General features: G+C 40.6%; 1 protein-coding gene across 1 annotated transcript; it reads left to right on the top strand.

The window, feature by feature from the left end:
* Positions 1-1,110: 1,110 nt before the first annotated feature.
* PDGFRL (platelet derived growth factor receptor like) lies at positions 1,111-22,303 on the top strand. The gene is made up of 10 exons (XM_062493640.1): positions 1,111-1,114; positions 2,542-2,753; positions 2,806-2,986; positions 3,151-3,213; positions 6,910-6,921; positions 9,355-9,640; positions 16,967-17,118; positions 18,406-18,699; positions 18,984-19,123; positions 22,115-22,303. Exons 1-10 carry the CDS (start codon positions 1,111-1,113, stop codon positions 22,301-22,303), a joined length of 1,533 nt encoding a protein of 510 aa, XP_062349624.1.
* The last annotated feature ends 1,923 nt before the right edge of the window (positions 22,304-24,226 follow it).

Raw genomic sequence — 24,226 nt, forward strand, 5'->3', positions numbered from 1 at the left:
GTATGTTTTCATGAGCCTTGTGAGAGGTTAACTCCAGCTTCACCAAATTTAGTTGGAGTCAGAATGTGAGAATTTGAATATTTAGGGGAGCGTTTTTCTTTTGTGGTACCAGAAAGTAAAGCATGAAATATGTGTTACATATCCTTAAAAATAATTATGTGTGCATCCTTTTAAAAATATTAGCATTCATATCCATATTTTCTTTTTGTTCGTATGTACATTTTAATTATTATTTCTGTATTGTATGCTGCTGAGCATTCAAAGTGTAGATAGGATGATTATGATGCAATTTAAACTACAAATTTGTATTTCTTTGAAGTGCTCTAGCAAAATGAAAAGTCTTGAATTTTTACGAATGTAAAAATGCTTGTATTTAAGAATATGGTGCTTTTTTCCCACTTTACAACAGAATTGTTATCAGTGACATTTTTAGTTACCTTAGTTCCAAATTTTAATGGAAATTACATTGGTCCTCATTTACTGTAAAACGTGCTTTGTGGGATATCAGTAGTGCATTTGTTCCATATTTTTAAAATAAAGTTGAATATCACTTGTATGTCCTTCATACAGCAGCTGTAACTTTAACTGTGACTACAGATATAGTTTACACTAAAATAATATTGTGACCTAACATCATGAGTATGCCAGATATCTAATGTCACGACATTATATAAATCACAGCACATTTAAAATGAATAACATGATAACATTGTATGCACTGTATAGAGGGAATAGAAAATAACAGCCTTTGATTTGGGCATTTTGTGTTACACTGCCAAACCAAAGATGATGTTAGGTTTGACTTACAGAGGCAGGAAGTAGCCCTCAGTGTTCACGCTCAACTTTCTGAAGCACCAAGCCTTGTCCTGGTATTCACCCAACCTCAGAGTTGGATGTATAAATTCATTGTTGTGTCCTTGTTCCCTTTTTGTGAAAAAAACCCCAAACTAAATCAACTAACCACAACACTAACAACAACCTCCCCCTCCAATCCTACAACACCCCCCCTCCAAAACACAAAAAGACCCCAAACAAAACAAACCCAAAATATTCCTCAATTTTGAATAGTGCAGTGAGTATAGCAAGAGAACAAAAGCATGTATCTAGGCAATGGGTAACAATGATCTCGACACAGAACCCTACTGACAGGACAAGATATCATCTGACACTGCTTTCAAAGACATTTCAGGAGTCATCTTTGTTCACAGACTTGTAAGTAGCTATGACAGTATTTTTTCTGAGGTATATTCTTTATAAGGAATTATGTAATAGTATTCAAATTATGAATAATCACCTTACTGTACATACAGATGTACTAAGACTGGTCTTGAAAATCTTGCTCCCATGAAGCACTGGAATAGGGCCACTGATTTAAACAAGGACAACCCATTCTGCAAGCATCTCATCACATTTATAATATTACTTGAAAAGATGTATTTAATCTATCAGTTTACTCATGTGGAAGACTGGGGTCATCACAGGAAGGTTTGCATTAGTTTTTCTGATGGCTATAAATGAAAATGTTTTTCATGCATACCTATTGTAAAGTAGGATGTGTAAAATTCATAAAATAATTTTCTTCATTGTATACATTTTCATAAGAAAAAATGAATATGTCAGTTTAAATATGTCTTAAAATTAATGCAGTCTGAGTTTTATTTCCAGGTGCAGTTACCATACATTCCGTAATACACCAATACTTGAAGCTCAGACACCATTAGACAATTGACCTACCCTGTGTGTGAAAGCAAAAGGGAAATTTCACCTAGGAAGGCACATAAGGATTGCAATAGTAGTTTTGCAGATGACAGGGGAAAATAGCCCACTCTTCATCATAAGCAGGAGTTATGAATATTTCCACTGTGAATTTGCAGTTTATACTACACAACCTTTCTGAATTCTCTCTGAGATTCATTTACCTTAAAGTAAAGACTGATAACCTTTTCAGACATAAAACTTGGTATTCTAATTGTTTCGGGGAAAACACTTTTAAAATATCCTGTAGCAACAAAAATATTATTTTTCTTAATTTGTTAGAGGTAATGGATTACATGTTTATGATACACTGAGAATGAAAAAGAGATCATGAAATTTCATCATCTCACTCCACTCCTGGGCCCTACTGGTTTCTTTATGCTAACCAGGTGCCCCAGGGTGAGGTCTCAGAGCAGGGTCAGGCAAGCAAGTCTCCAAACTCCGCATGTGCATGTATTTATGAGCAGCATTGTGCACGGGCCTTCTAATTTTTTTTGTGTGTGTGGATGCAGATGAAGCCTAGGCTTCCTTTAAGCAACCTGTAAATACTCTGCTCTCACTTCTGCTGTGGCCCTGGAGCTGTGGTCAGGAACACAATTTTTATTTATTTTTATTCACACTGAACTGTGGTTGTGTCTACTACAGGGTCTGCCTGTGACCTCTGATAGCCATTTCCCCCCCCCCCCCCTTGAAGTCCTTTCATCTATCTTTGTGGCCCCTCCAGTCATTTTGCTCTCTCTTCTCCTCCAAGGAAACCCTGAAATTTCAAAGAATGGCTTTTTACAGCTCACTGTGGGCAGAAACATACGTGCGTCAAACACCAAGGTTACCACCTTCATCGCTTTGCTAGCAGCAGAGAGACGTGCTCCGTCTCCGTGCTTCACACGGGCATCCATGGAAACTGTGTCGTGGCCGACGGAGCCCCAGGCTGGACCAGAGAGACCTCCTCCGTTTTCCACAGCGAGACAGCTTTTCCCGAGCCATCGGGAATCTCTTCGGTGTGGCACGAGTGCAACAGTTTGACGTAAAGATGTACTTTTGCTGTCTTAGGCCAGCACTGCCCTGGGCTCGCCTGTGGTACAGCCCAAGCGGCTCCGGCTGCTGCGCTCTGCCCGCCCCGGGGCAGCCAGCAACCAGCCGGACCCCTGCGGCGAGGGGCGAGCTGCTTCCAGGACAGGAGCCCCGAGTGTTCCCGAGCGCTCTGCGGCAGCCCCTCCGCTCCGCACGCAGGGTATCCGGCGGGAGCTTCCCTTCCCTTCCCTTCCCTTCCCTTCCCTTCCCTTCCCTTCCCTTCCCTTCCCTTCCCTTCCCTTCCCTTCCCTTCCCTTCCCTTCCCTTCCCTTCCCGCCGAGGCGCCCCGGGGCCGCCCCGCCCCGCCCCGCCCCGCCCGCGCCGCTCCCGCCGTGCGGCTCTGGGTGCTCCTCAGCCTGCTGCTGCTGCAGGAAGCGCTGCCACACGGTGAGCCGCCGCCACGACGGGTCCCCCCGCTTCTTGGAGAGGCGCCGCGGGCTTCCCCTTTCCCAGGCGTACCCGCCGGTCCGGCCGTCCCCGGGACAGGAGCGGGAGCCATCACGGGAGGGGGCGGCAGCGGGGCTCCCGTCCCGCTGGGCAGAGGCGGAGGGAAGGCGGGGTGCTCGCTTCGTGTGCGGCCGGCGGGTCGCCCAAGCCTTCCGCCCAAGATGCGGGTTCTCGGGGAGCGGCGTTCGCGCAGCCCCGGCTGCTCTCTCCGGGGTAAAAGGTTTGAATCCGCGTCCGGTCCCCTGTGGAGCCTGAGGAGGGGACGGTGCCGGACGTGGGACAGTGCTGGACGTGGTGCTCGGATTTAGAAAACGACCAAAAGAATTTTCGGTTTTGTGCATCGTTGTTCGATTGGCAGCATCGAACTTCACTCATAACTCCTCTTCAGGCTGTGGGAGAGTCTTGGTGGGGAAAAGCAGGTTTTTGGCAAGAGACATTCATAACTAATTCTTGACTTATGTAGACTTAAACTAGCAAAAGAGAGGCTCTTTTCCTCTTGCAAAATGTGAATTAACTTATTATTATTTATTCGGAAGAAACAACATCAAAAAATTCAGTTGTTTTTCACCGTGGAAGGGCTTGGGGATCAAGGTTTGGGTAGCCCATGGCAGGGTTTGTAGAGAAATAGGAGGCAGGCTCTTAGGTGAGTGTGAAAGGCAGAAGCCATTTCCACAAGTACTTTAGGAGGTCATAAGGAAAACATTCTTGTCAGAACATAAAAATTCTTCCCCCCCTGGGAGCTGTTAAACATAGAAAGAATTTGTCAGAGGAGGCTGTAGAGTCTCCAGCCTTTGGGAAAGTCAGAGCTCAACTGGACCGGGCTCAGAGCAGCTGAACAGAGATGGGAAAGAGACTTCCAGGAGCCTTTTCCAGCCTCGTATTTCTCACGACTATGTGCAGAGGAATTGCACTGTGGATTGGAGTGGTACGGGAGAGGATTTCTGCTGAAAGGTCTGTCGGTATACCACATCAAGAAAAGTGCTTTATGTTTGACAGATGGACAATAAAACCATAGAATAAGAAATTAGTTGGGCTAGATTTCCCAACTCTATGTTTTTGTCAGTTTGTCATGTTTAGACTGAGGTGTGACTGGGTGCTTCCCACTCTGCCATCCAAATGCTTGGCAATGGGAGAAAGTAACCAGGCATATTTAACAAGAATTTCTTATCTAAAGCTAAATGCAGAAGTCCTAATGTAGGAACTGTATTTTCAAAATAGTCTTCCTAATTTATCTATTTATTAACTAATGAAATATTCCCCTCCAGATTGGCACTGTGTTTGGATGATGAACTTTTTGTTTGAAGTATCATAAGTGATGAGATCCATCCAGCTTGTTCTATTAGTTGTAATCACAAAGACTCTTTCCTCATACAGTAATCCTGCTGGTTAATTACACTTTGTGGTAACCTTGCACTTAATTTATTTTTTATTTATATTTTTAAATTTATTTTTTAAATTTATGGTAACCTCACACAAGGAGCTAGTTGACTTTGTTCCCTTTCTTGGGAAAGTCTTGCAGATTGGGCAAGGAAATGGAGGTGAAGGATGTGATTTTTGTTTACCTTAGGTGATGCTGTAGCAGGTAATTTAGTTACCTGGCATAGAAAGACTTAATTCAGCTGGGACAGAAGAGAGGACTGTGAGGTTCAGAAGGGGTGGTGTCACTAGATATCTGGGCAGACTTACAAGGGAGTGCTGGGGAGGAGCACAGCCACAGCTTGCTTGGAAACTCACTTCTCTGGGAAGTGCAACAGAGGCACAACCAGGTTTTCTGTGTAGGAAGATGAAAGTTCATCTGATGTGTTTCCTGAAGTGCCCCTGCTGTCACCTGCAGGGAAATGCAAGGTCAGGCAGACAAGGCTCTCACTGAGCAGCTGGGAGTGTGGTGTAGGAGGAAAGTGTTCAGGCTCGCTGAACTGCAGAAACGTGGAACAGAGGGAGCTTGTGTGGAGAGAAAAAACTTGATCTTGACAAAATCAAAACCAGGTTTCTGGCACTTAAAATTGAAAAGCTTTCGTAGGGGAGTTTTTAACAATTTCTTAAAGGCAGAGTCTCAGCTGTGGCAGAGCACACAGTATGGGATGAAGCGTTTCCTAGGGGTGAGGTTGCAGGATCCATGTGCCTTTGAAATAGAATCAGGATTGAGGTTGGCAAAAACTAGTGGAAATGTCAAAGAGCAGTTTGAACAAATTTAAGTAGGGTTTGATGGGGGAAAAAATGAAAAAGAATGGCTAAACCAAACTTGTGTGCTGCTGCAGAGTAATCTGGAAAGTTCAACAGGGAACTGGAGTGGCCAATTTGAAATGGGAATGCTTATTCAAAAGGCTTATCAGGCCTGTCAGTGGAACCTCCCAATACTAAGGCAGAGTAGTGTGATGGAATTTCACTAACATGGAATAGCTAACCCAAGGGACAAGTGGCAGTATGTGTTGAAGAAACCTTTAGTGTTAAAACTGTTTCCTGGTGGGTTTTGGTGGTAAAAGTCATCAGGATTGAAATAACAGCCCTTTGGAGAACCAGCCTGGTAGTTGACTACCCAATGTGTAATGACTGCTCCGCTAGGGAAAATCAGAGGGGCAGCAAGGACTGGATAGAAAAGCAAAAGGAAGAATAACTTCCCCTCACTTGGGTGGGTCACACACATCGAGGTGTGGTGCAGAATGCAATTGTTTAGATGCCACAAATAATGACTTAGAGCTGCTATTCAGAGAGCCCCTCAAAATACCAGCAATTCTTGACTTGATCTGGATCATTACTCAGGTAATTGGATTCAGATGTTGTTGTGGAACAGCTAGACTCAAATTCTAATATTCTTGCAGGGATAATAAAAGACAAAGAAACCACTGATGTGTTTAATTTTGGAAGGAACAATTACATAAGAGGAGGAGGCTCCTTAACTCACATGTGGGTTAAATGTAAAAGCCAGAATAAAACTGACAGAGTTTGAGAAACAGCTTACAAAAGGATAAAAACAGACATAAATCGTCTTCTTATATAACATGGTGGGGCAGGGAGACATGGCTCCAGAATTTTTATGGCTGATAAGAATGGGGGATAAAAATGAGCATATATAGAAAGTAAAATTTGAAAATAAATTTGAATCTGAAATTGGTGAAGCCTTAACCCAGGAGCATAGCTTGTCATAACTTTACCTTTTTCCAGAGGAGGGCAGTGAAGCTGGTGAAGGGATTAAGTCCTATGAGGAGTGGCTGAGGGAGCTGGGCTTGCTCAGCCTGGAGGAGAGGAGGCTCAGTGGTGACTTTGTCACTCTCTACAACTACCTGAAAGAAGATGGGGTTTGGCCTCTTCTCCCAGGTGGCAGATGTCAGGATGAGAGGACAGAGCCTCCAGCTGGGCCAAGGGAGGTTCAGGTTGGACATTAGGAGGAATGTCTTCACAGTAGGTGTGATTAGACATTGGAATGAGCTGTCAGTAGAAGTGGTGGAATCACCATCTGTCAAAGTGTTTAAGGAAAAACTGGATAGCACTTAGTGCCATGGCCTAATTGACATTGTGGGTTTTGGCCAGAGGTTGGACTCCATGGCCTCAGAGGTATTTTCCAACCAAATTGATATCACTACATCTCACTGTATCATATCATATCACTACACCTTTCCAGGGAAATGTATTTTACAGTATTTGGTAGAGGTAGATGTACAAAGCCAGATGTCTGTATTCTGTAAACTGAACTCATGAATTGCTGAAAAGTCAGTATGGCTTGGGCATGACTACCCCTTTTTTATTATTTTTCTTTTTTCCTTTTTTTCTTTTTTTTTTTTTTTTGTCCTTGAGAAATTTTGTTTTTCAGATCTGCTGAGTTCTCTGAGGACTTTTTGTAAGAGTGTAGCCATGGATGAATTGATTGATGTATTTGGATTCCCAAAGGCTTTTATTAAGCCTGTTGTAGAAGATTCCTTGGGAACCAGTGTGCTCTGAGACAAGGGATGACCTCTCATGGACAAATAACTAATAGGAAATAAAGAGTAGGAATTAGTCTTTTTGCAATATGGATAGAATTGCTTTTATCCAGTTGAATTTAACAGGGATCTTGTAAGGCACATGCTTTTCAGCATGTTTAAGTATCTGCTAAAAGAAAAAGAAAACTGTCTGTAAAGAGTTTTAGAATGATCTCTCAATTTTGAAAGACTGGGCAGGGAAAATAGGACCTCAAATTTCATGTTGGTAGACACTAAATAACACACTGCTCTAACTTCATGTATGCCTTGATGGGTTTCTACTTACGAATTTTTAACCAATAGCTCCTACTTAGGAAAATGATCTTAGAATTACACTTGATTATTTTTTAAGAAGTCGACTCCTAATACTACTTTCTTGAAAAGTAATGAGCTGTTTAGACAGGAAAAAAGATGCCATTAATAGTAACTGGATCTGAGCATACCTTGAACCTGATGCACAGTCTGCTTTTGTGTTCCTGCCATAACCCAAATGTGGTATAGCTGAACTGTTGTAAGATGTGTATTCTTTACAGGAACAGTGAGACAGAGTAGGACTTCTCAGTCCGGAAAGAAAACACTAAAGTTTTGTAGAAGTAGATGTGTTGAAGAGAATGTTGTTGGAGAAACATAGAAACATATTTAATTAATACAAAAGCTAGAAGGCAGCTAGTATTTATGTGTAATTTGTGTAATTTTCAAAACTGACCAGACAAATCAGTGAAGGAAAACATCCAAGGGCAATATAATTAAAACAAACAAACAAAAAAACCCCCAAACCAAACGAAACCAAAAACTGCCAAGCACGATAAAAAGATGACAACTGTGGTTCACAGACCCCTTGAGCTGAAGGTACCTGGAAGCTTGGGAGAGTAGTATCAAAGGAGCAGATGATTGCCCTGTCAGATTGACATCTGACACTAGGTGGTGCAAGTGATTTTGGCCTGACCGACTGTAGCCTTTCTAACGTAATGCAAGGAAAAAATGCTAGAACTTCCTGGTTTTAAATTCATGCTCACAGAAATGTGTTGTACATCAGCCTGGACTCGGAGAAGTCAAAGCTGACGTGGTGCAAGGTGTCCAGCTGGGCTTTGAAGAGAGTCACAGGAGCCATCAGTGGCAGGAATCTGGAAGTCCTGCTGTTCATACTGGCAGCCAGCACCAGTTTTAATTAAGCTGAGTATATGACTATGCAGAGTTTTTCATTCCAGAGGGAGCTTGTTGCTTGATTTGTACAAAGAAATATCTCAGCGTTTCCATCTGCAAAACAAGAATTAGCTGTTAGGTGCAGTTAGTGGTGTTTCTGGTGTCTGGCAAAAGTAGTTTTAGGCTTGTCTCACAAAAGGACTTGCTTCTTGATGTCACTTAAAGTTAGATTTTTTGGTTTTATTTTTAAATATTTCAGACATCTCACTTTTTCTTTCTGTTTCCTTTGTTTGTTAAGGCAACTGGGAATCCCTGTTGTCTCTAGGAGGTAATGAAATCTCTTATTGTTTGTCTCTAAATAAGATTCTGTCTTCTTCTGGACTGTGAAAATAAATGGCTCTTATGGAAAAGTAACAACTTAAGGAAGTCACCTAATTGACTGAAGTATCACTTGCATTTCAGTAGTTACTGTAAACAAAGAAAACTGTGTTGGTATTTTATAAATTGTGAAATTCTACACTTGCGAGTTCCTGATGTGTCTCTTATGGAAGTGTGGTGTGTGAAGAGGTCATGCAGAAGTGATGGGCATGTGACATGAACATGGAGAGCTTGTGTAGCATTGACTGCTGTGTGGCAATGCCAGGAGGTGGAAATAACAAAAGTGGCTGGAGATGGAAGTGCTGTATTTCTTTCCCTTACCGTTTGTAAAGTTTTCATACTTTGCATATTTCTCTGTTTATGTAAGTATAGATTTTCCACATGTTCTTCAAAACACTTTTTTTTTTTTCCTTTTTTCCCAGGAAAATGGGTCATGGCAGACTTCAAAAACTTAAGGAAATTAACTCTTACTAAGTTTTATATATCTTTTCTAGGACGAACAAAACTTCAGTTACTGTCTGGGATAATAAGGAAGATTTTTTTTTCCCCATAAGACTATATAAGCATTTTCTGATCAGTAACATTGCCTTCTTTATTTTACCAGTTATTGCGAAGAGTAAGCGTCCCAAAGAACCTGGAGAAAACAAAATTAAGCCTGTTAACAAGAAAGTAAAACCCAAGATTCCCAAAATGAAGGAGAGAGAATCTGTGGACTCCTCTTTGAAGTCCCAGTCCATACTGACACAGGTGATGGAAAAAGGTCATTTCCAGAAACTAGCTGCTACCTTAAGCCTGGCTGCAGGACAAAGCATAGAGCTGCGATGTAAGGGGAGTAATGTTACTTGGAACTATCCTTCTTATTTAGACACCTTTAAAGACTCCAGACTCAGGTAAGCTATTTTTCATTTTTTGCAGGAAAAATCCAGAACTTTCTTTCCCTTTACTGTGTTCAGCACCACTGGTGTTTTTGTTTGTTTGTTTATTTACATTTTTACACATGATGTTTATCTAATAGTTTCTGGTGTCAGGAAAAAGTATAAGCAACTTTTAGTCATCACCAGTTACTGCCTTGTGGGGTAGTCTTACAGCATGTGAACTTTGTTTCCTTCAGATGAAGATGATGTTCACCACTGTGCTCCGACCACAAACAGGGAACTACATTAGGGTTGGTCCAAAGTGAAACTCAAAGTGTGTGAGTGTGGATGTCAGGTGCTCACTACCAACTCTGTTGCCCTGCAGAGACCTGCTCGTGTTGGGCTGTACTGGTTGCTAATGTGGCTACCAGGTGAGGTAGTGAGGTTAATTTCCTGAAGAGACTCAAACCAACATCTCTTAACTACCAAAAAATACACCAGCCTTCGTGCTAAGGAGCAAGTGAGAGTAATGGTTCAGTCAGAGTTGCCTTTGCATGCAAAACAAAATTGCAGGGTTTGTGTTACATCAGAGTTTAATGCTGACGATTGTCACTTTAAATTGAGGAAAGCTTTTTCTTTCATCTTGTGTCATCTTAATGAAAGCCGTATAAGGATTTGTTAGAGCAGGAAGAGGGACTGACTGCCCTGCCATCTAAGTGTCCTGTTCCTCTGAATGTCTTTTCTGAGACTCTCCATACATTGCCCTCCTGGTTTTTGAGGACAGTACACGTAGCTAAATGTAGATTAAATGTAGTAATTTAGCTCTGAATTAGAAAGAGGGGGAGCATATCAGGAGCTTACGGATGACTTCTACAGGCATTTTATTGCTCTGAGAAGTGTTTGTTTTCACTAGCAATTTTATGGAGACAGTGAAGCACTGTGAGTGATACCCAAAGAAATAGCTGTTACCATCTTGGATTATTAGGTGAGCGGGGCACAGAGGTATCAGTCAGGATATCAGCTGCTCTTGTCATGTTGTTCGTAAATTAAGTACAAGTGTGTATGGTCTCTCTAAGTAATTTAGGTTATCTGAATCTCAGTGATCTATTCACTTATTTACAGGTGTGATGTTACCTTAAAAATCACTCCTGGTTAATTAGTTTTTCAGATATTTCCTTCTTCTTTCCACTTCTCTTTCCCAAGATGAGTGTTGATGAATGGTAGTTACCCAGTGTGATCTCTAGCACATCCTCCTGTAATTCATAAGCCAGTTCTCTGTGCAATTACTTGCTTGTCCCTTGTTGGCTGAAGTGCTCAAGAACTATCCTGGCTGAGTGCCAGGCTTCTGCCACAGTAAGTTACAGCGGCAAGGCAGTTTCTGCTGTGGGCTTATCACAGCAATATTTGTCAAAAGATCTTGTGGCCGTTTTAAAGTGCTACTGCTTATTCTTTGCAAGGAATACTTTCTATCCAGGTTTCTTTCAGCAGGTGGCGTTTATTAGCTGCAGTACAGACCTGGCCTCCCAGCAGGCCAGAGCTGGATGTGCATATCAACAGGGGGTGTGTATGTTGGTGGTGGTTGTCGTTCTCAAGTCTTTCTTAAAGTTTTGTACATGTGCAAATAGGTTGCTGGTGTGGTTTGGTCCTGCAGACCTCCAGGCCATGCTGAGTGTCAGAATCTGGTATTGAAGAAGGCAGAGCAAGTAGTCAGGGTTTTTGGAGTGGAATCTGAATGCTTCTTAATTGGTTATTTGACTGTCTGTGCCTCTCATGAAAAATTAAGTGTTCTCTGTTGAGAAATTGAGATAGTTTGGGAAAACAGAAAAAAGATCTGTATTGTGTTGTGATTGTGTAATTTTCTGTTTTCCAGTTTGAAGTAGTTTGAGATCCTGTTGCCTCAGCAATTTACATTTCCATACTCAGTCAACAGTAGTAATTTAACTATACAACAAAGTCAGTTACGCCACACAAAGTAAGTGCTATAAAACATTTTCACTGGGTGGATGCAACTTGCCTAAGTATTTATTTTCTTTTAGAAGTATGTAAGGCATATACTTAAGGATCTGTATTGAAATATAATGGTCAGTGCTTTTGAAATAAGTTGTTTAAAGTAGTAAAGCTGTTCTTGACTAAATCAGCAGTTTTGAATGCAAGCAGAAGAGCATAAAATTAACCAGAGAAGTTGAAAACACAGATTAGAAGCAGATTTCAGAGTCATGGAATAGTAATAATTTACAGAGACATTAACCACAGAACCCTGTGCAGTTACACGTTCATCACATTTTTAGCACGGCTTTGTAATTATCTCAATGTCTTTGCTGTAATTCTAATAGGAGCCTATGAAACAATGTCTGCTCCATAGAATGTGAAATTTGAAATTTGTGTTCTGTGGTTTCAGAAAGGTGTGATGGAGTTTAACTGGAAGTACCATAAAGGTGCTGTGTTACTTAGCCCAGTTGGCAGTGTTTGTAAGTGAGCTTGCACCAGAAAAGGTCAGCAAAGCTATGGTCTTTCTAGAGGAGCTCGGATCTTCCTCATGGCATATGCAAGACCATGCACCAAGCATCAACTGCAATAGGCAATTTAAAACATTTTATTAATACATTACCTTCATTGTTTTAAAACAAAATTATAAATGTAGGTCAGGGGGGGAGATTCAGTAAAATGGATAGCAAATAATAACCTACAGCAGAAATAGTTTAATCTTCTAGGTAGATATATGTCCAGTATCTTCTTGAGTACTGAAAGACCAAGAATAAGATAATCCCTTCATTACCAGTCAGTGAAGTGTGGGGCAAAACCCAAGCTAATTAACTGGGCTGGGCCTTTTTTACCTTAGATTTCCATGTGGGTCTTGCTGGAGTTGGGGCACTGGTGCAAACCAGAATTGATGGCAGCAACAGGGGGACATGATGGGGCCAAGAGGAGGTCATGGAAAATGAAGAAGGAGTGAGTTGGTATGCTGGAGGGAAAGTGAAAAGGAGGAGAGACACTTGGTGATGAGATCCCTGCTGTTGTTGGGGGCTAACGACTACAATTCTTCTGTTCGTTTTAATGTCCCTATAGCAACAGATGCTCAGGCATCCAGGTTTTACTTCTCCCTTTAATAATAGAAGGGACGTGCAAATTCAGCTACTCTGGCATTTTGGCTTGCAACTAGTCAAATTTAGCATCAATGTAATATGTAATGTAAATATGTAATATGTAATCAACGTAATATGTTTTCTATGGGTGGTTGCAAAAAGAAGTAGGGATAAAAACCAAATGTTTTGCCTCCATGCTATGCTTACTGCATTTTTAACTCACCCATAAGATCAGGAGAATACAGCAACCTGGGAAGCAATACGCCTTTCCTAAGGAGGAAGATTTTAATTAGAAAAGCCATTTCTGTAGTATTAGTGGCTATGCTTTCATTGAATTTGTCTTTGTAGCCATACTCTACAACCTGGTAAATAAACTATTTTGCTTGCCGTACTAGAGAGTCTCAGTTTTTAATAGGTCTGGAGCTGTTACATGTGCTAAAATTATCATATCCGAGGGAGTGAGAGGTGCTGACTGAAAGGAGGAGGAGGACTCTGGGTGCTTCTTGCTGAGATGGTGCAGAAATTTTGCCTTTCCACTGCTCTAACTGGAGTACACAACAGTACACACTAAAACAATTTCCTTAGCTTTAGAGACTGTAGTGTGCCGTACAACTCTGAGAGAAAGCTCAAATCATGCAAACATGCTTCCCAGCTAAAGGACACACAAGCTTACTTCAGAACTAGCCTATTGTCTGTAATGCTCTCTTGCTTTGTGCAGCACATAAATAATTTTCGTCTGAAAATTTTGTGTGCTGGCTGAACTGGACAAGATCATTGGTGGTGTTAACAGCCAGAGGTTGCTCTAGCACCCACACTATGGAAGGGCTGGAATGCTGTTTTGTAAGACTCTGAATAACAAATTAATGACTGGAGGCTCACCCAGAAACTGGATCTACAACATATGAGAGGGATGAAAATAAAAATAAGAGCAGGCACATTTTCCCTTTACTAAAGCTTTATAGCAGAAAGCTGCTCTGACTTCACACAGTCTCTGTGCTGCCTGTTTGGAGCATGGGTCTCTCCCCTGCTGAAGACCAGCTGCATTTAGCTTTGTCTGATAAGTATACTGACATGAAATGGAGCTGCTCCAATGGAAGAAGCTGGGGTAAACAGCTGGGCATGCATCACATGTACATTTGTGGGAGAGAAGGGTGTCTGCACAGGAGCACTCTCACAAATATTGAGGAAACTGGGTGTGGTAGGGGCCAAAATTAGACTGTTTTCACTGAATGCAGATTCCCACAGGTTTAGTGGGATGTCAGTTGGGCTTATGTGTATAACTGAATTTGATTTTGCTGCTTATGCTTTGAAGTTTGAAAGCTAAGGAGTTTTTTCTTGTGTAAAACAGCGAGGTGTTATGTTCCTGTCCTAGTGAGTGTGTATTTGAGATAAGCTCTCTTTTGTCAGTATGAATGCAGCTGCTTGAGAGGATTTTGTTAGATGCTCCTTGAGTGATGCTATGTACACTGTCTTCATATATATTTTAAATATAAATACATAAATTAGCTTCTAAATGTGGCGTAGTTTTCTGGCAAAAATCTTCTGAACTTTATATAAAGTTTAATAAGATGAATGTATGGAATAAGATTTTGGGCTACTTGTCTAGTTTCTTTAAACAGTCTGGTAATGTTTGTATATGAAACATTTTTACTTTGTGACATTGACAATACAGCAAAATTTTGGCTTCTGGGTCAGATTTCCCAGCATCTGAAATACCAATAAAATAGTAAGTTACCTTGAAAATATTTGTCAGCTTCAGGATTTACCTATACTTTATTTTATATGGCCTGCTTAATATGGTCATGTCTCAAGTTTCAACACTTATACTCTCAGATGCCAGGTTTTGTTATTGCATGTTTGTGGATGACTACCTTGCTAGGTTATTTCCATTGATTACTGGATAGCTTGTTCTCAGTTAAGAAGAACACACTGTGCAATAATTAATTAACTCTGACCATACTTCGCTATCTGTTGGGATTTCAAGCTATAGCTCAGTGTCTGCATTAAAGATTGGAGGCAAAAGTGTTTTGGCATACTCTGTTTCTCTGTATTGTTGACATTTAGTACTTGATCCTTGGAAAACGTTTTGTTCTGAGATAGTCATATAGCCTCTGGAATGTGAACTGGGAAACTAAATAGTAATAATACACACTGGAACATGTTTTGGATTTGTCTTTTCTTCCTGTTTGGTATGATACACAGCATGTTGTCTTGCACAGATAGGAATCTCTCAAATGTTATCAAAAAACTGAAGATGGTTTCTAATGTAAGGTAGTGTATATGTTAAAAATGGAGAGGCTACTGTGCCGTGATTAAGTGATTCTAAGAAACTGAATCAGACAAGGTTGTGTAGGACAAATGCATTAGTGGATAGGAAATGTGATTTGCCTGTTCATTGAGGCAGGCCTCAAAACTGCCCTGTGGTGGATCCATGTACTAATAGTGTCTGAGGGCTTACTGGAAAAGGCAGTTCTCAGTTATATCTGTTTGAGGTGTGTATTTGGTGTGCTTTTAGTCTCTAAGCTGCTGGCCTGACTGAAGGCTGAATGTTGGGTACCATGAACTGCTGCTTGTGATTGCTGGTAGTTGTTTGTGTTGCAAACTGCTAGCAGAACACCTGGGGAGTCAGAACTGGGAAGCACATGGAGCTGAAGTGGTGGCCTCAGTTTAAAGAGCTGTAGTGCCTGCAATGGATAGTTAAGCAAAACAGAACATTTAGGTAACACCGTACACTCAGGTTTGTTTGTAGTACTGCTTTTACTCAGTCATGAGGTTTCAGAGTTTTATAGGATAAAAATTTCTTCAAAGATGCTAATCCCAGAAAGAAATTACTCAGTCGGAAATTATTCAAATTATTCTACCTTAAAGAATAACTGCCACATTAGTAAGAATTAGGAGGGCAATAAATATTCAAAAAACCCACAGATGAATGAGTATGACAGTTGCTCAGACTTCATGCCAGCTGCGTATTTGTCAAAATCCCTTTTAAAACAGTAAAAAGAAGTTCATTATCAAATACTTAAACTTGTAAAAATTATTCCTGACTTGGTTAGAAAAGAAATTACCTTGTAAGTAAGTCAATGTCTTGCAAAGGAAAGAGGGAACCCTTCATGACCTAGATCCACTATCATGAAAGGCAGCTCGTTGAAAAGAACATTTTTAAGGGTCGGAGCAGCAGCAGAATGCATCATTACTGCCACATGGCTGTGCTGATAGGGTTCCCTGAGAGCTGGTACTCTTGGACCATTGCTTTTGCAATCCATCAAAAGTCGACCCAGCAGACTGCCAACCACACCACCATCTGTCTGCCAGAAAGAGCCAGGAAAGTAAATCTTAACGTATATATATAAAAAAGGAACAAAATGGGACCATAGCTGCTGTATTTCATAAGGTAGGACCTTTGCCCCTTAGAAAAATTGTCAGTATCTATGTATATGTCTACATATTTATAAATATTAGCACATTTGCAAATGTCAATCCATGGAGAGATATGGCTGGGGAATTCAGGAGAAGGGGAAAAAAACCCAAAAATACCCAGTAGCAAATTGAGTCTGAAATAATCCCACAAGCTGAATTTTGTGTAGTTACGTGATGGCACTGCCAGTACACCTCCAGCAGTTCTCAGGGTCATGCTCTACAATAGCCAAGGGATGTGGAGGAAACTCCAGTGAGGTGACTTAGACCACAGGAGTAGGTGATGCAAAATTACTTAACTTGCAGGACAAATCCAAGCTCCAGCTCTTTGCAAGTGGAAACTTGGACCAGTATGTTAAAGATTGGTAAAGCATTCACACTGAAAGCAGGCAGAAGTTATGAAATAAACTCTCAGTAGAGTACCTGCTACTAATTACTTGTGAATTATCTTTGTTAGATACTACTGAAGCAGTGCTACAGTATTAAAAAACGACTGAGATGCATATGGGTTGACTTGTGGAGTAAAGGAGAGGGCTATACATAGACAAACTAGGACGAAACATAGATGAACATATGGCCTAGAACAGTCACAGCCCACTTTCAAAATGGAGACTTGAAGGAATCCAGAAATGAACTGTACAAGACAAAAGCTTGCAAGCCCTTATATGTAGTCAAAATCAATAAAACTGCTCATGTAAACAGTCTCTGCTGGAGCAAAAGGGGAAGTTGCAAAGAGCTCTAAAAGTGAAAAGTGGGTCAGTTGCAGAGAAGGAATAAAAATATCAGAAGTGGAAATAAGCTGACGAAAATATACAAGGAAATACATCTGTACTTGACTTTGTCTTTTGTTTTTATTTTTCCACAGCATAAAGCAGCTTGACAGGTATAGTCAGCTGATCCTTGCAAACTCCACTGCAGCAGACACAGGTGAATACAGCTGCTGGCTTCAGCTGTGCAATGGCAACAAATGCAGGAAGGATGAGACTAAAACAGGGTCAACATACATCTTTTTCACAGGTAATTAACTCACTGGGGGATTATTAATGGAAATATATTTGCTGGTAAGACAGAAATAGAGCTGAATCAGTGATTTCACTTGCAAGATTTTACTGCCACAGTTTTCCTCTGTTTTTAGTGGATGTTAAGGAAGACTGTGCTGGTGGGCAGAAAATTACTTAGTTGTGATTTTTTTGGAGTACATTTTCCCTACAGATTATGCAAAATACCCAAAGTAATGGATAATGCAATGAAAAGTGCATAGCTTAGAAAATAGTAACACACTGAGGATTTTCTACAGAACCAATAACAGTTTTTTTAATTATTGGAAATGTGTCTTAATAAAGAAAATAAATCTGTGCAGAAGATTAATTTTGTCATGGCATTTGGATGACCCCATGGACTCTTCCCCACTGCCACTTCATTCCAGTTACTTGCACTCCCTTAAAAAACTTGGCCCTGCTCACCTTGGTAAGGCCACAGTTTCTCTGAGGAGTCATTATACCATGTTGAGAGGCAAAACACTCCTCAAGTGCATGTGATGTCCCCCAGAGCTTGTGCACAGTTTACTGCTGCTTGGTACAACAGAGCTGAAATCAAATGGTTCATTGTTTCTTCTGGAAACCGTTCTGAATAGTAAAACAACTTTTGATGCCTCATTAGAGTTAAAAGTATTCGTGGTTAGAAAATGTTTTAGTACAAAATGTTAAGATAGGATTGTTTGCAATACATTTTGGAATTAAATTGGACCATGAGACAGGAGTGCTTGATGTTTTTAGGATACATTCCTTAGAAAGGCTGGAATAAACTTTTCAGTCAAATTATTATGTAAATGCTCATGCTAGAAAGAGGAATTTCAGATTTATATTTCTAAGAAGGATACCAGTTATGGAAATATTCCTTAACTGTGATTCTGAGGGCACTAAATATTTCATCTACTTAGGACAGAGATTCAAAACATTTTGCCTAAAAGTATAGGTATTAAAAGTCTGTAGCTTCAAAAAGTATCTTTTTTCTAGTAGTCCCTACCTTACCAGTGGGGATGGGATCCAGATAAGTATTTGGAAGCTTACTAAAATACATCCCAAAGAATTTAATAAGATTAAAAAAATACTTCGATTTATTTTCAATTTAATGTTTTTTAATTCAAGCAATGTTCTTTTTTCTTTTGTGTGTGCGTATTAAAATTAAGCCAAAGCTTTTAGCTTTAAATGTTGCTCACAGGTATTTTCTCTTGTCAAATGTACTTTTCTTTCTGTTGAAACAAGATGTACATATTTCTGTAATTATGTCAACTCTTCTGCACAGACAAAGAGGAACTTTTTGTACCTACTCCCAGTTATTTTGAGATTGTCTACCTGAACCCAGATAAACCTGCAGTCATCCCATGCCGTGTTACTACTCCTTCAGCAAAAGTGACTCTTCACAGGGAATTTCCAGCAGAAGAAATTGAAACAGATGGAACCGATATTATTTATGATGCAAAGAAGGGTTTTGTCTTCCAGAACCCTACTTCTGATCATAAAGGTATTGTCTACTGCAAAGCAGAGTCACAGGGAGCACCTCAGATTTCCATCAAGTATCGCCTACTGTATGTGGAAGGTAAAGGGCAGTTTGTTTAAATTGACTCTTCTGCTGATATTAAGAAAATTTTTAGAAAGTAAAATAAATAATGTAATGAGAGTTTTACAATCTTGATCAAAAGTATATATGATAAACCTTTTATCAGGTTTAAATTCCAGCAACTTTCTCGGTTTAGAGGGGAAAGTTGCAGGTGTAAAACACCTGTTACATTAGGCAAGCTGAGTTGAAAATTGACTCAGTTTTATCAGTTTTATTTAACTTCAGCAGCTAATTTTCTGTTTGTAAACACTGTTTTGTCTCAGTTCCCAAGGGCCCGCCCTCAGCCACAATTGCAGTTTCCTCCAGTAGAGCTGGGCTCAGTGACAGAGTTCAGGTCGTCTGCACAGTCCTCGGGGAGCCAGATGTGGATGTGAACTTCAGGTGGCAGTATCCAGGGCAAGAGGTAAGAGGTGCATGCCCTGCCTGAAATGGTTTCTCCTTCACAAAGGCAGCATTTTGAATGCTCTGGCCAGTTCAGGCATGCTGGCAGGAGGAGGCAGCATATCCCCTTTCAACTTCAGCCTGTCTTTCCCTGAGAATCTCCCTGAGAAGTAGCACAGGGATGAAGCTAGAGAGCCCTGTTAGTGAAAATCAAATTCAGCAAATCTCACTCCTCCCTCACATTTCCATTCCAGAGGTACTTGGCTTCTGGCAGCATTTCCAAAGAAAGCCTCAGACAGGGTCAAAGCCCACCAGCAGCAGGAGGCTGTTCTAGGGCAAGCCACAAGGCCCACTGGTGCCTCTTCATGTGATATCCCTTCTTTCTCTAATGGCTTGGGTGCATGAATTATCCCAGCACAGAATTTCTAAGCCTTCCCATATCCAGAAGCAGAGTCTGCTTCTGTCCACCCTCATCTGAAATAATCCAGAAGAAACACAATGTGATTCTGTGGTCTCTTTTCTTGCACAAAATACAATGTATCTGACTAGCACCACTGAAGGTCCCCCTCTCTTTTTCCTCTAACCACCCTCACCTGTTACAGCAGGAGCTCAATTCCTGTTCAGCCTCATTCTAGACCCAGTCTGGCCTTCCAAAACTCTCTCTCTCATTAGTGTCCACCCTAGTTTTGCATCTTTCCCATGCTGCCCCAGCCTGGTTTGCTGGCTGTTTCCCCAGCTGCTCCCAGTGGTTTTACAGCACCTGATACATGATGGTATGTGCATGTTTACACCTCTCTGGTACTGATTTAATATCAACAGCTAAAGCAGGTTATCTCCCTTGTTTGCTATGGATATTAGAGCTGCAGTGCAAGGCACATGCACTATCAGTAGAGGACTACACCCTCTCACTGCACCCCACTACGGGGGTGAGAGAGGCTTTGGCCCGTGGCCTGCATCTGCCCTGGAAAGGGCTGAGGTGCTTATCCACTAAACTATCTCACCTCCAGCTGTGCCCAGGAATAGGGAGGGGGGAGTTGTGTTTGCATTTCTGCCCCAACAAAAGGATCAAATAAATGTCAGAGTAGAAGCACTGTATGCTGTTGGAGATTTAACATTAACTGAGAGTGTTCACATACTGCAAAGAAAAAAGGTGGGGTGGAAGGAGAAGAGACAGAACATCAGTGCTGCTGGTTATATAGACCTCTTATGCAAGAAAAAGGAGTGATGATGTTCTGAGATTCACTGGATGTTTCCATTTATGCTGCTGCTTTCAGTGCTGGGAGCTCAGTGATAGTTTTGTCCCAGCCCACACCACCCAGCAGCTGGGCTCTCACCTACTGCCCAATTCCTGAGCAGAAGCAGCACATCAGTACTTGCTTGTCCCCAGGTATGGTGCCTTGTGGAGACCCTCATTTTATGTCTGTAGTCACTAGCCTCTTCCTCTGCCCTTTTTCCTACTCATTTTTTTTTTCTTTTTTCCCCTTGCCACTCTCTGACATTTGCTCATTCACCTGCTGTGGATGCATACAGATCCACCCTTAATCTGAGTTACCAGCCTGTTCGTGCAACAGGCTTCAAAGCAGAAGGCAGTTTGTTTGAGGAAAAGTGAACTAGCAAGAGCCCAACCGGGCAAACAGGGTCCACCTTGCACAGCCTTTACCTTCACTTTCAGTAGTGTCAAGGAAGTTCCACTTGCTATATTTAAGAACTAACTTAGGCTTGAATTAAGTGTGCAGTATTACTTGATTGTACGTAGCACTTAATTTTCAGGTTTGGAACAGGAGGTAGTGCTTTGCTAAATGGCTTAATTACTTTTAAAGGTTTAAGATTTTCTATGACATTTACAGCTGCCAAAAAGTTTTACATTTTTTTTTCTGAAGCTGATAATGCCTGCCACTTCCTAGGCATTCCCTGACTGCACTGTGACTCATCCCCAAGTTTCAGGATGACTGGGAGCTGCATTTTCTGGTCATTTTGCAAGTGTGAGGTTGTTGCTTTGACTCCCAAGTAGCTCACTTTGTTGCTACATTTAACTTAAGCCTTGTAGCATTCATATTGGTAAATGGTTAACCGATCTATGTCATGAAGCAAGGGAAGATGGTTTCCAAATAGAAACCTCTCTCTTGCATTTTTATCTCAGTTCTTGGTATAGCAGATGCCAGTGTACTTAAAACTGCTGACTAGCAGCTGCTGGATTTTGGAAGAGACTATCTTAGTCTCTCTTTGGGCCAGTTTCTCTTATCCAGTATTTTGTGACCTTCAGAGGTGCCAGGAAGTGTGAACCAGTCCATTAGAGAATTCTCTTACGCAGTTTTAAAAAAGGCCTTTTATTTAATAAGAAAAAAAACCAAAAAAGCATTTTTCAATATAAACATTGCGGGGTTGTGTTTTTTGCTTTGAATTTATATATACATTTTGGAAAGCAAAATGTGAGGATTAACTCAGAAGTATTTGAGAATTGTTCTTGTTTGTTTGTATATTACCTTATGCAGTGTTTTCTAAAACTCGAGGAGGAATTAGTTTTCAACATGTGACTTAGAGCAATTTGGTGTGCTATTAGAGGATGAAAGCTCAGTCATGCCACTCATGCCACTATTGCCTTCTTTTTGAGACATGCCTAAAATCTGAAAATGAGCTCACACATGTATCCGGACACCTCCCCCAGGACACCTCACCTATTTGATCAGGTACCCAAATACAACTTTAATAAGTGGCCTAAAACTGAGCTCCAGGCAGAGTTTGGGCAAGCCCAGTAGCTGTGCTTGGAGTGGAAGAGCCATTACATTATCCTTATTTGGCATAGCTTGTTGGAACATCAATATTTAATGCAGGAATATTGCTGCGACTGCCAGACACCTTCAGTTCCCTCACTTACAGCTGACTTCTGGATATAGGCTTCTACTCTCCAACCTCTTGCTTCAAGGTGATGGGGTGGTGTCACTAAATACACTTTGTGGAATCACCTGTTTTATGTGGGTGAGGTTGTTTTGGTTTTGTTTTGTTCTTTTAACAGTCTGGGAGGCCTGTGATTACTCAAAACTTCTGGAGATTGATAAACAGAGGAATTGGACATACTACAAGAATCTCAAAGAGTGTTCTTCTTGTGGAGGATTTTGAAGACATAGATGTGGGAAACTATGTTTGTATAACTCAGAACCTACAAGGAGAAACAACAGTAGCTACCAAAGTTGAACTAAAGTGATAGAAAAGACTTCTGGACATGGACTGACCTGTATGGTATTTGACATTATAGCCATTAATTTTCTTTATTGTTTAAATATAGCTTCTGTTTCTTTCATATGTCAATGCATTCCATGTTGACTAGCTTGACAGGCCCCAACAGAGTTCACTCTGTCCAGCAGTAGTGAGTTGTGAGTTAATGAAACTCCGATGAAGCATTAAAGTTTTAAGTCTGAACATGCATGGGGTGTGTGCACATTTAGAAACAGGTGCTCTCTGGGCTTTCCTTTGCACATGCTCTTTTCCCTCAGACTTGCATGAGGTCAGCCAGCTGTGTGGAACGTGCAATTTTAACATTAAGATTACTGTACATGTTAAAATAACAACAACAAAAAAGCAAACAAAAAAAGCCTTGTAATAAAGTTAGCCAATAGTAGTTGTTTATTTTGCAAGAATAATTAAATTTTTGAACATTATGAAAACATAAATGTGTGTGCACTCATTTTCATATATGTGTAAATACAAACACAAATACAATTTTTTCTCCTGGTGAAGAATAATACCCTCTAGCACCTTAATATTCAGTTAATATCTCCAGAGACTTGTTAGCAGTTGGGTATGCTGGAGTTTCCTTATGGTGTTTCATTCTTACAACCTTACAATAGGTTATAAGACTCCTCAGTAGATGTCTGGTGTTATGCTTAGTAAAGTATGTAGCAAATTATGGTTGCTAAAGGTAAAACTTCCATTTATTTATGTATTAACATTTACAGAAGGACAAAAAAAACAAAAAAACAAGCACTAGAATAATGTTCAGTTTTACAGCAGAATTTCTTCTCAGGTTAATAACAAGATCTACTTCATTGTATTAATTTACTTAGGAGAAAAGGAAAGCTATTTTCATTTATACAAAACTACATCTGGATAAATAAGCCTCAGCTTCCTTCACCCTGAGTTCAGTTATGAGTACAAGGAAAGAACTTGATAAAAACATGGTTGGACATTTTGGCAATGTTGTTTGGATTTTTTCTCCCTTAGTCTCAAGCACCAGCTTTATGTGGACTAGAACTTCCAATACAGATCTACTCCTTAGCAGTGAAATGACAAAAAAAAAAAAAATTCACAAGGCAAGTGGAAAGCAGCTTATTCTGAACACACAAGGAAGCAAAGCAGGAACTGGTCCCTTGGTTGCACACTTCCCTCTGTCTCAACCTGCATTTGACTGGAATTCCTAAAACTCTCTTCTGGTGAAGGCCTGAGGTAACCCTGTGCTCCAGATAATTCAGACCTTTACGCAGATGTGTATGGCACTGTTTGGAATAGTGACAGCTCTAAGTGCTAATGCAAAAATGGCAGCTTCCCAATAAAGTCAATGATCTGATTAGTAATGTAGCTAATGAAAACATTAAACAAACTTGCTGAATGCTTTTTCTTCACCATGCAGGAACCTAAACCAATTTAACTGATAAGTAGCCATGGCAAAGACTGAACTGGTTCTGTGCAGGTCTCATGTAGTAGGCTACATGGAGAACCCTCCCCAGGCACTTTTTTTACATCTCTGGCCTCTGAAAATAAGGTATCTAAAAAAAAGAAAACAGCATGCAGTAAAACTAACTTTGAAGGTGTAAGAGGCAAGGTTAATCTGTTAAAATGTATCATCAAGAACATTACAATCCAAAGGACTAAGTAGGCTACGCAATTTCATAGTAATACCAAGAAACTGTATTTGCACCATCTTTTAGGGAAAAAAAGTCCTTGCACCATGTGGGTTTTTTTTCATTCTGACTGACTAAATTAACTTTTAATAATCCTTGAGCTTCTAGATGAGACTGCAATGTGTTAATTCCTTTTTAGCATTTTCGTTTCTCACACCAGTATCTTTTGCTTTGAACTAAAGGAGTTCTGCCAGCTTTTTGAATTTCAAAGTACATTTGAGCTGGTAATT

Source organism: Cinclus cinclus, chromosome 5 (genome assembly GCF_963662255.1).
Source record: "Cinclus cinclus chromosome 5, bCinCin1.1, whole genome shotgun sequence".
Classification (NCBI taxonomy): Eukaryota; Metazoa; Chordata; class Aves; order Passeriformes; family Cinclidae; genus Cinclus; species Cinclus cinclus.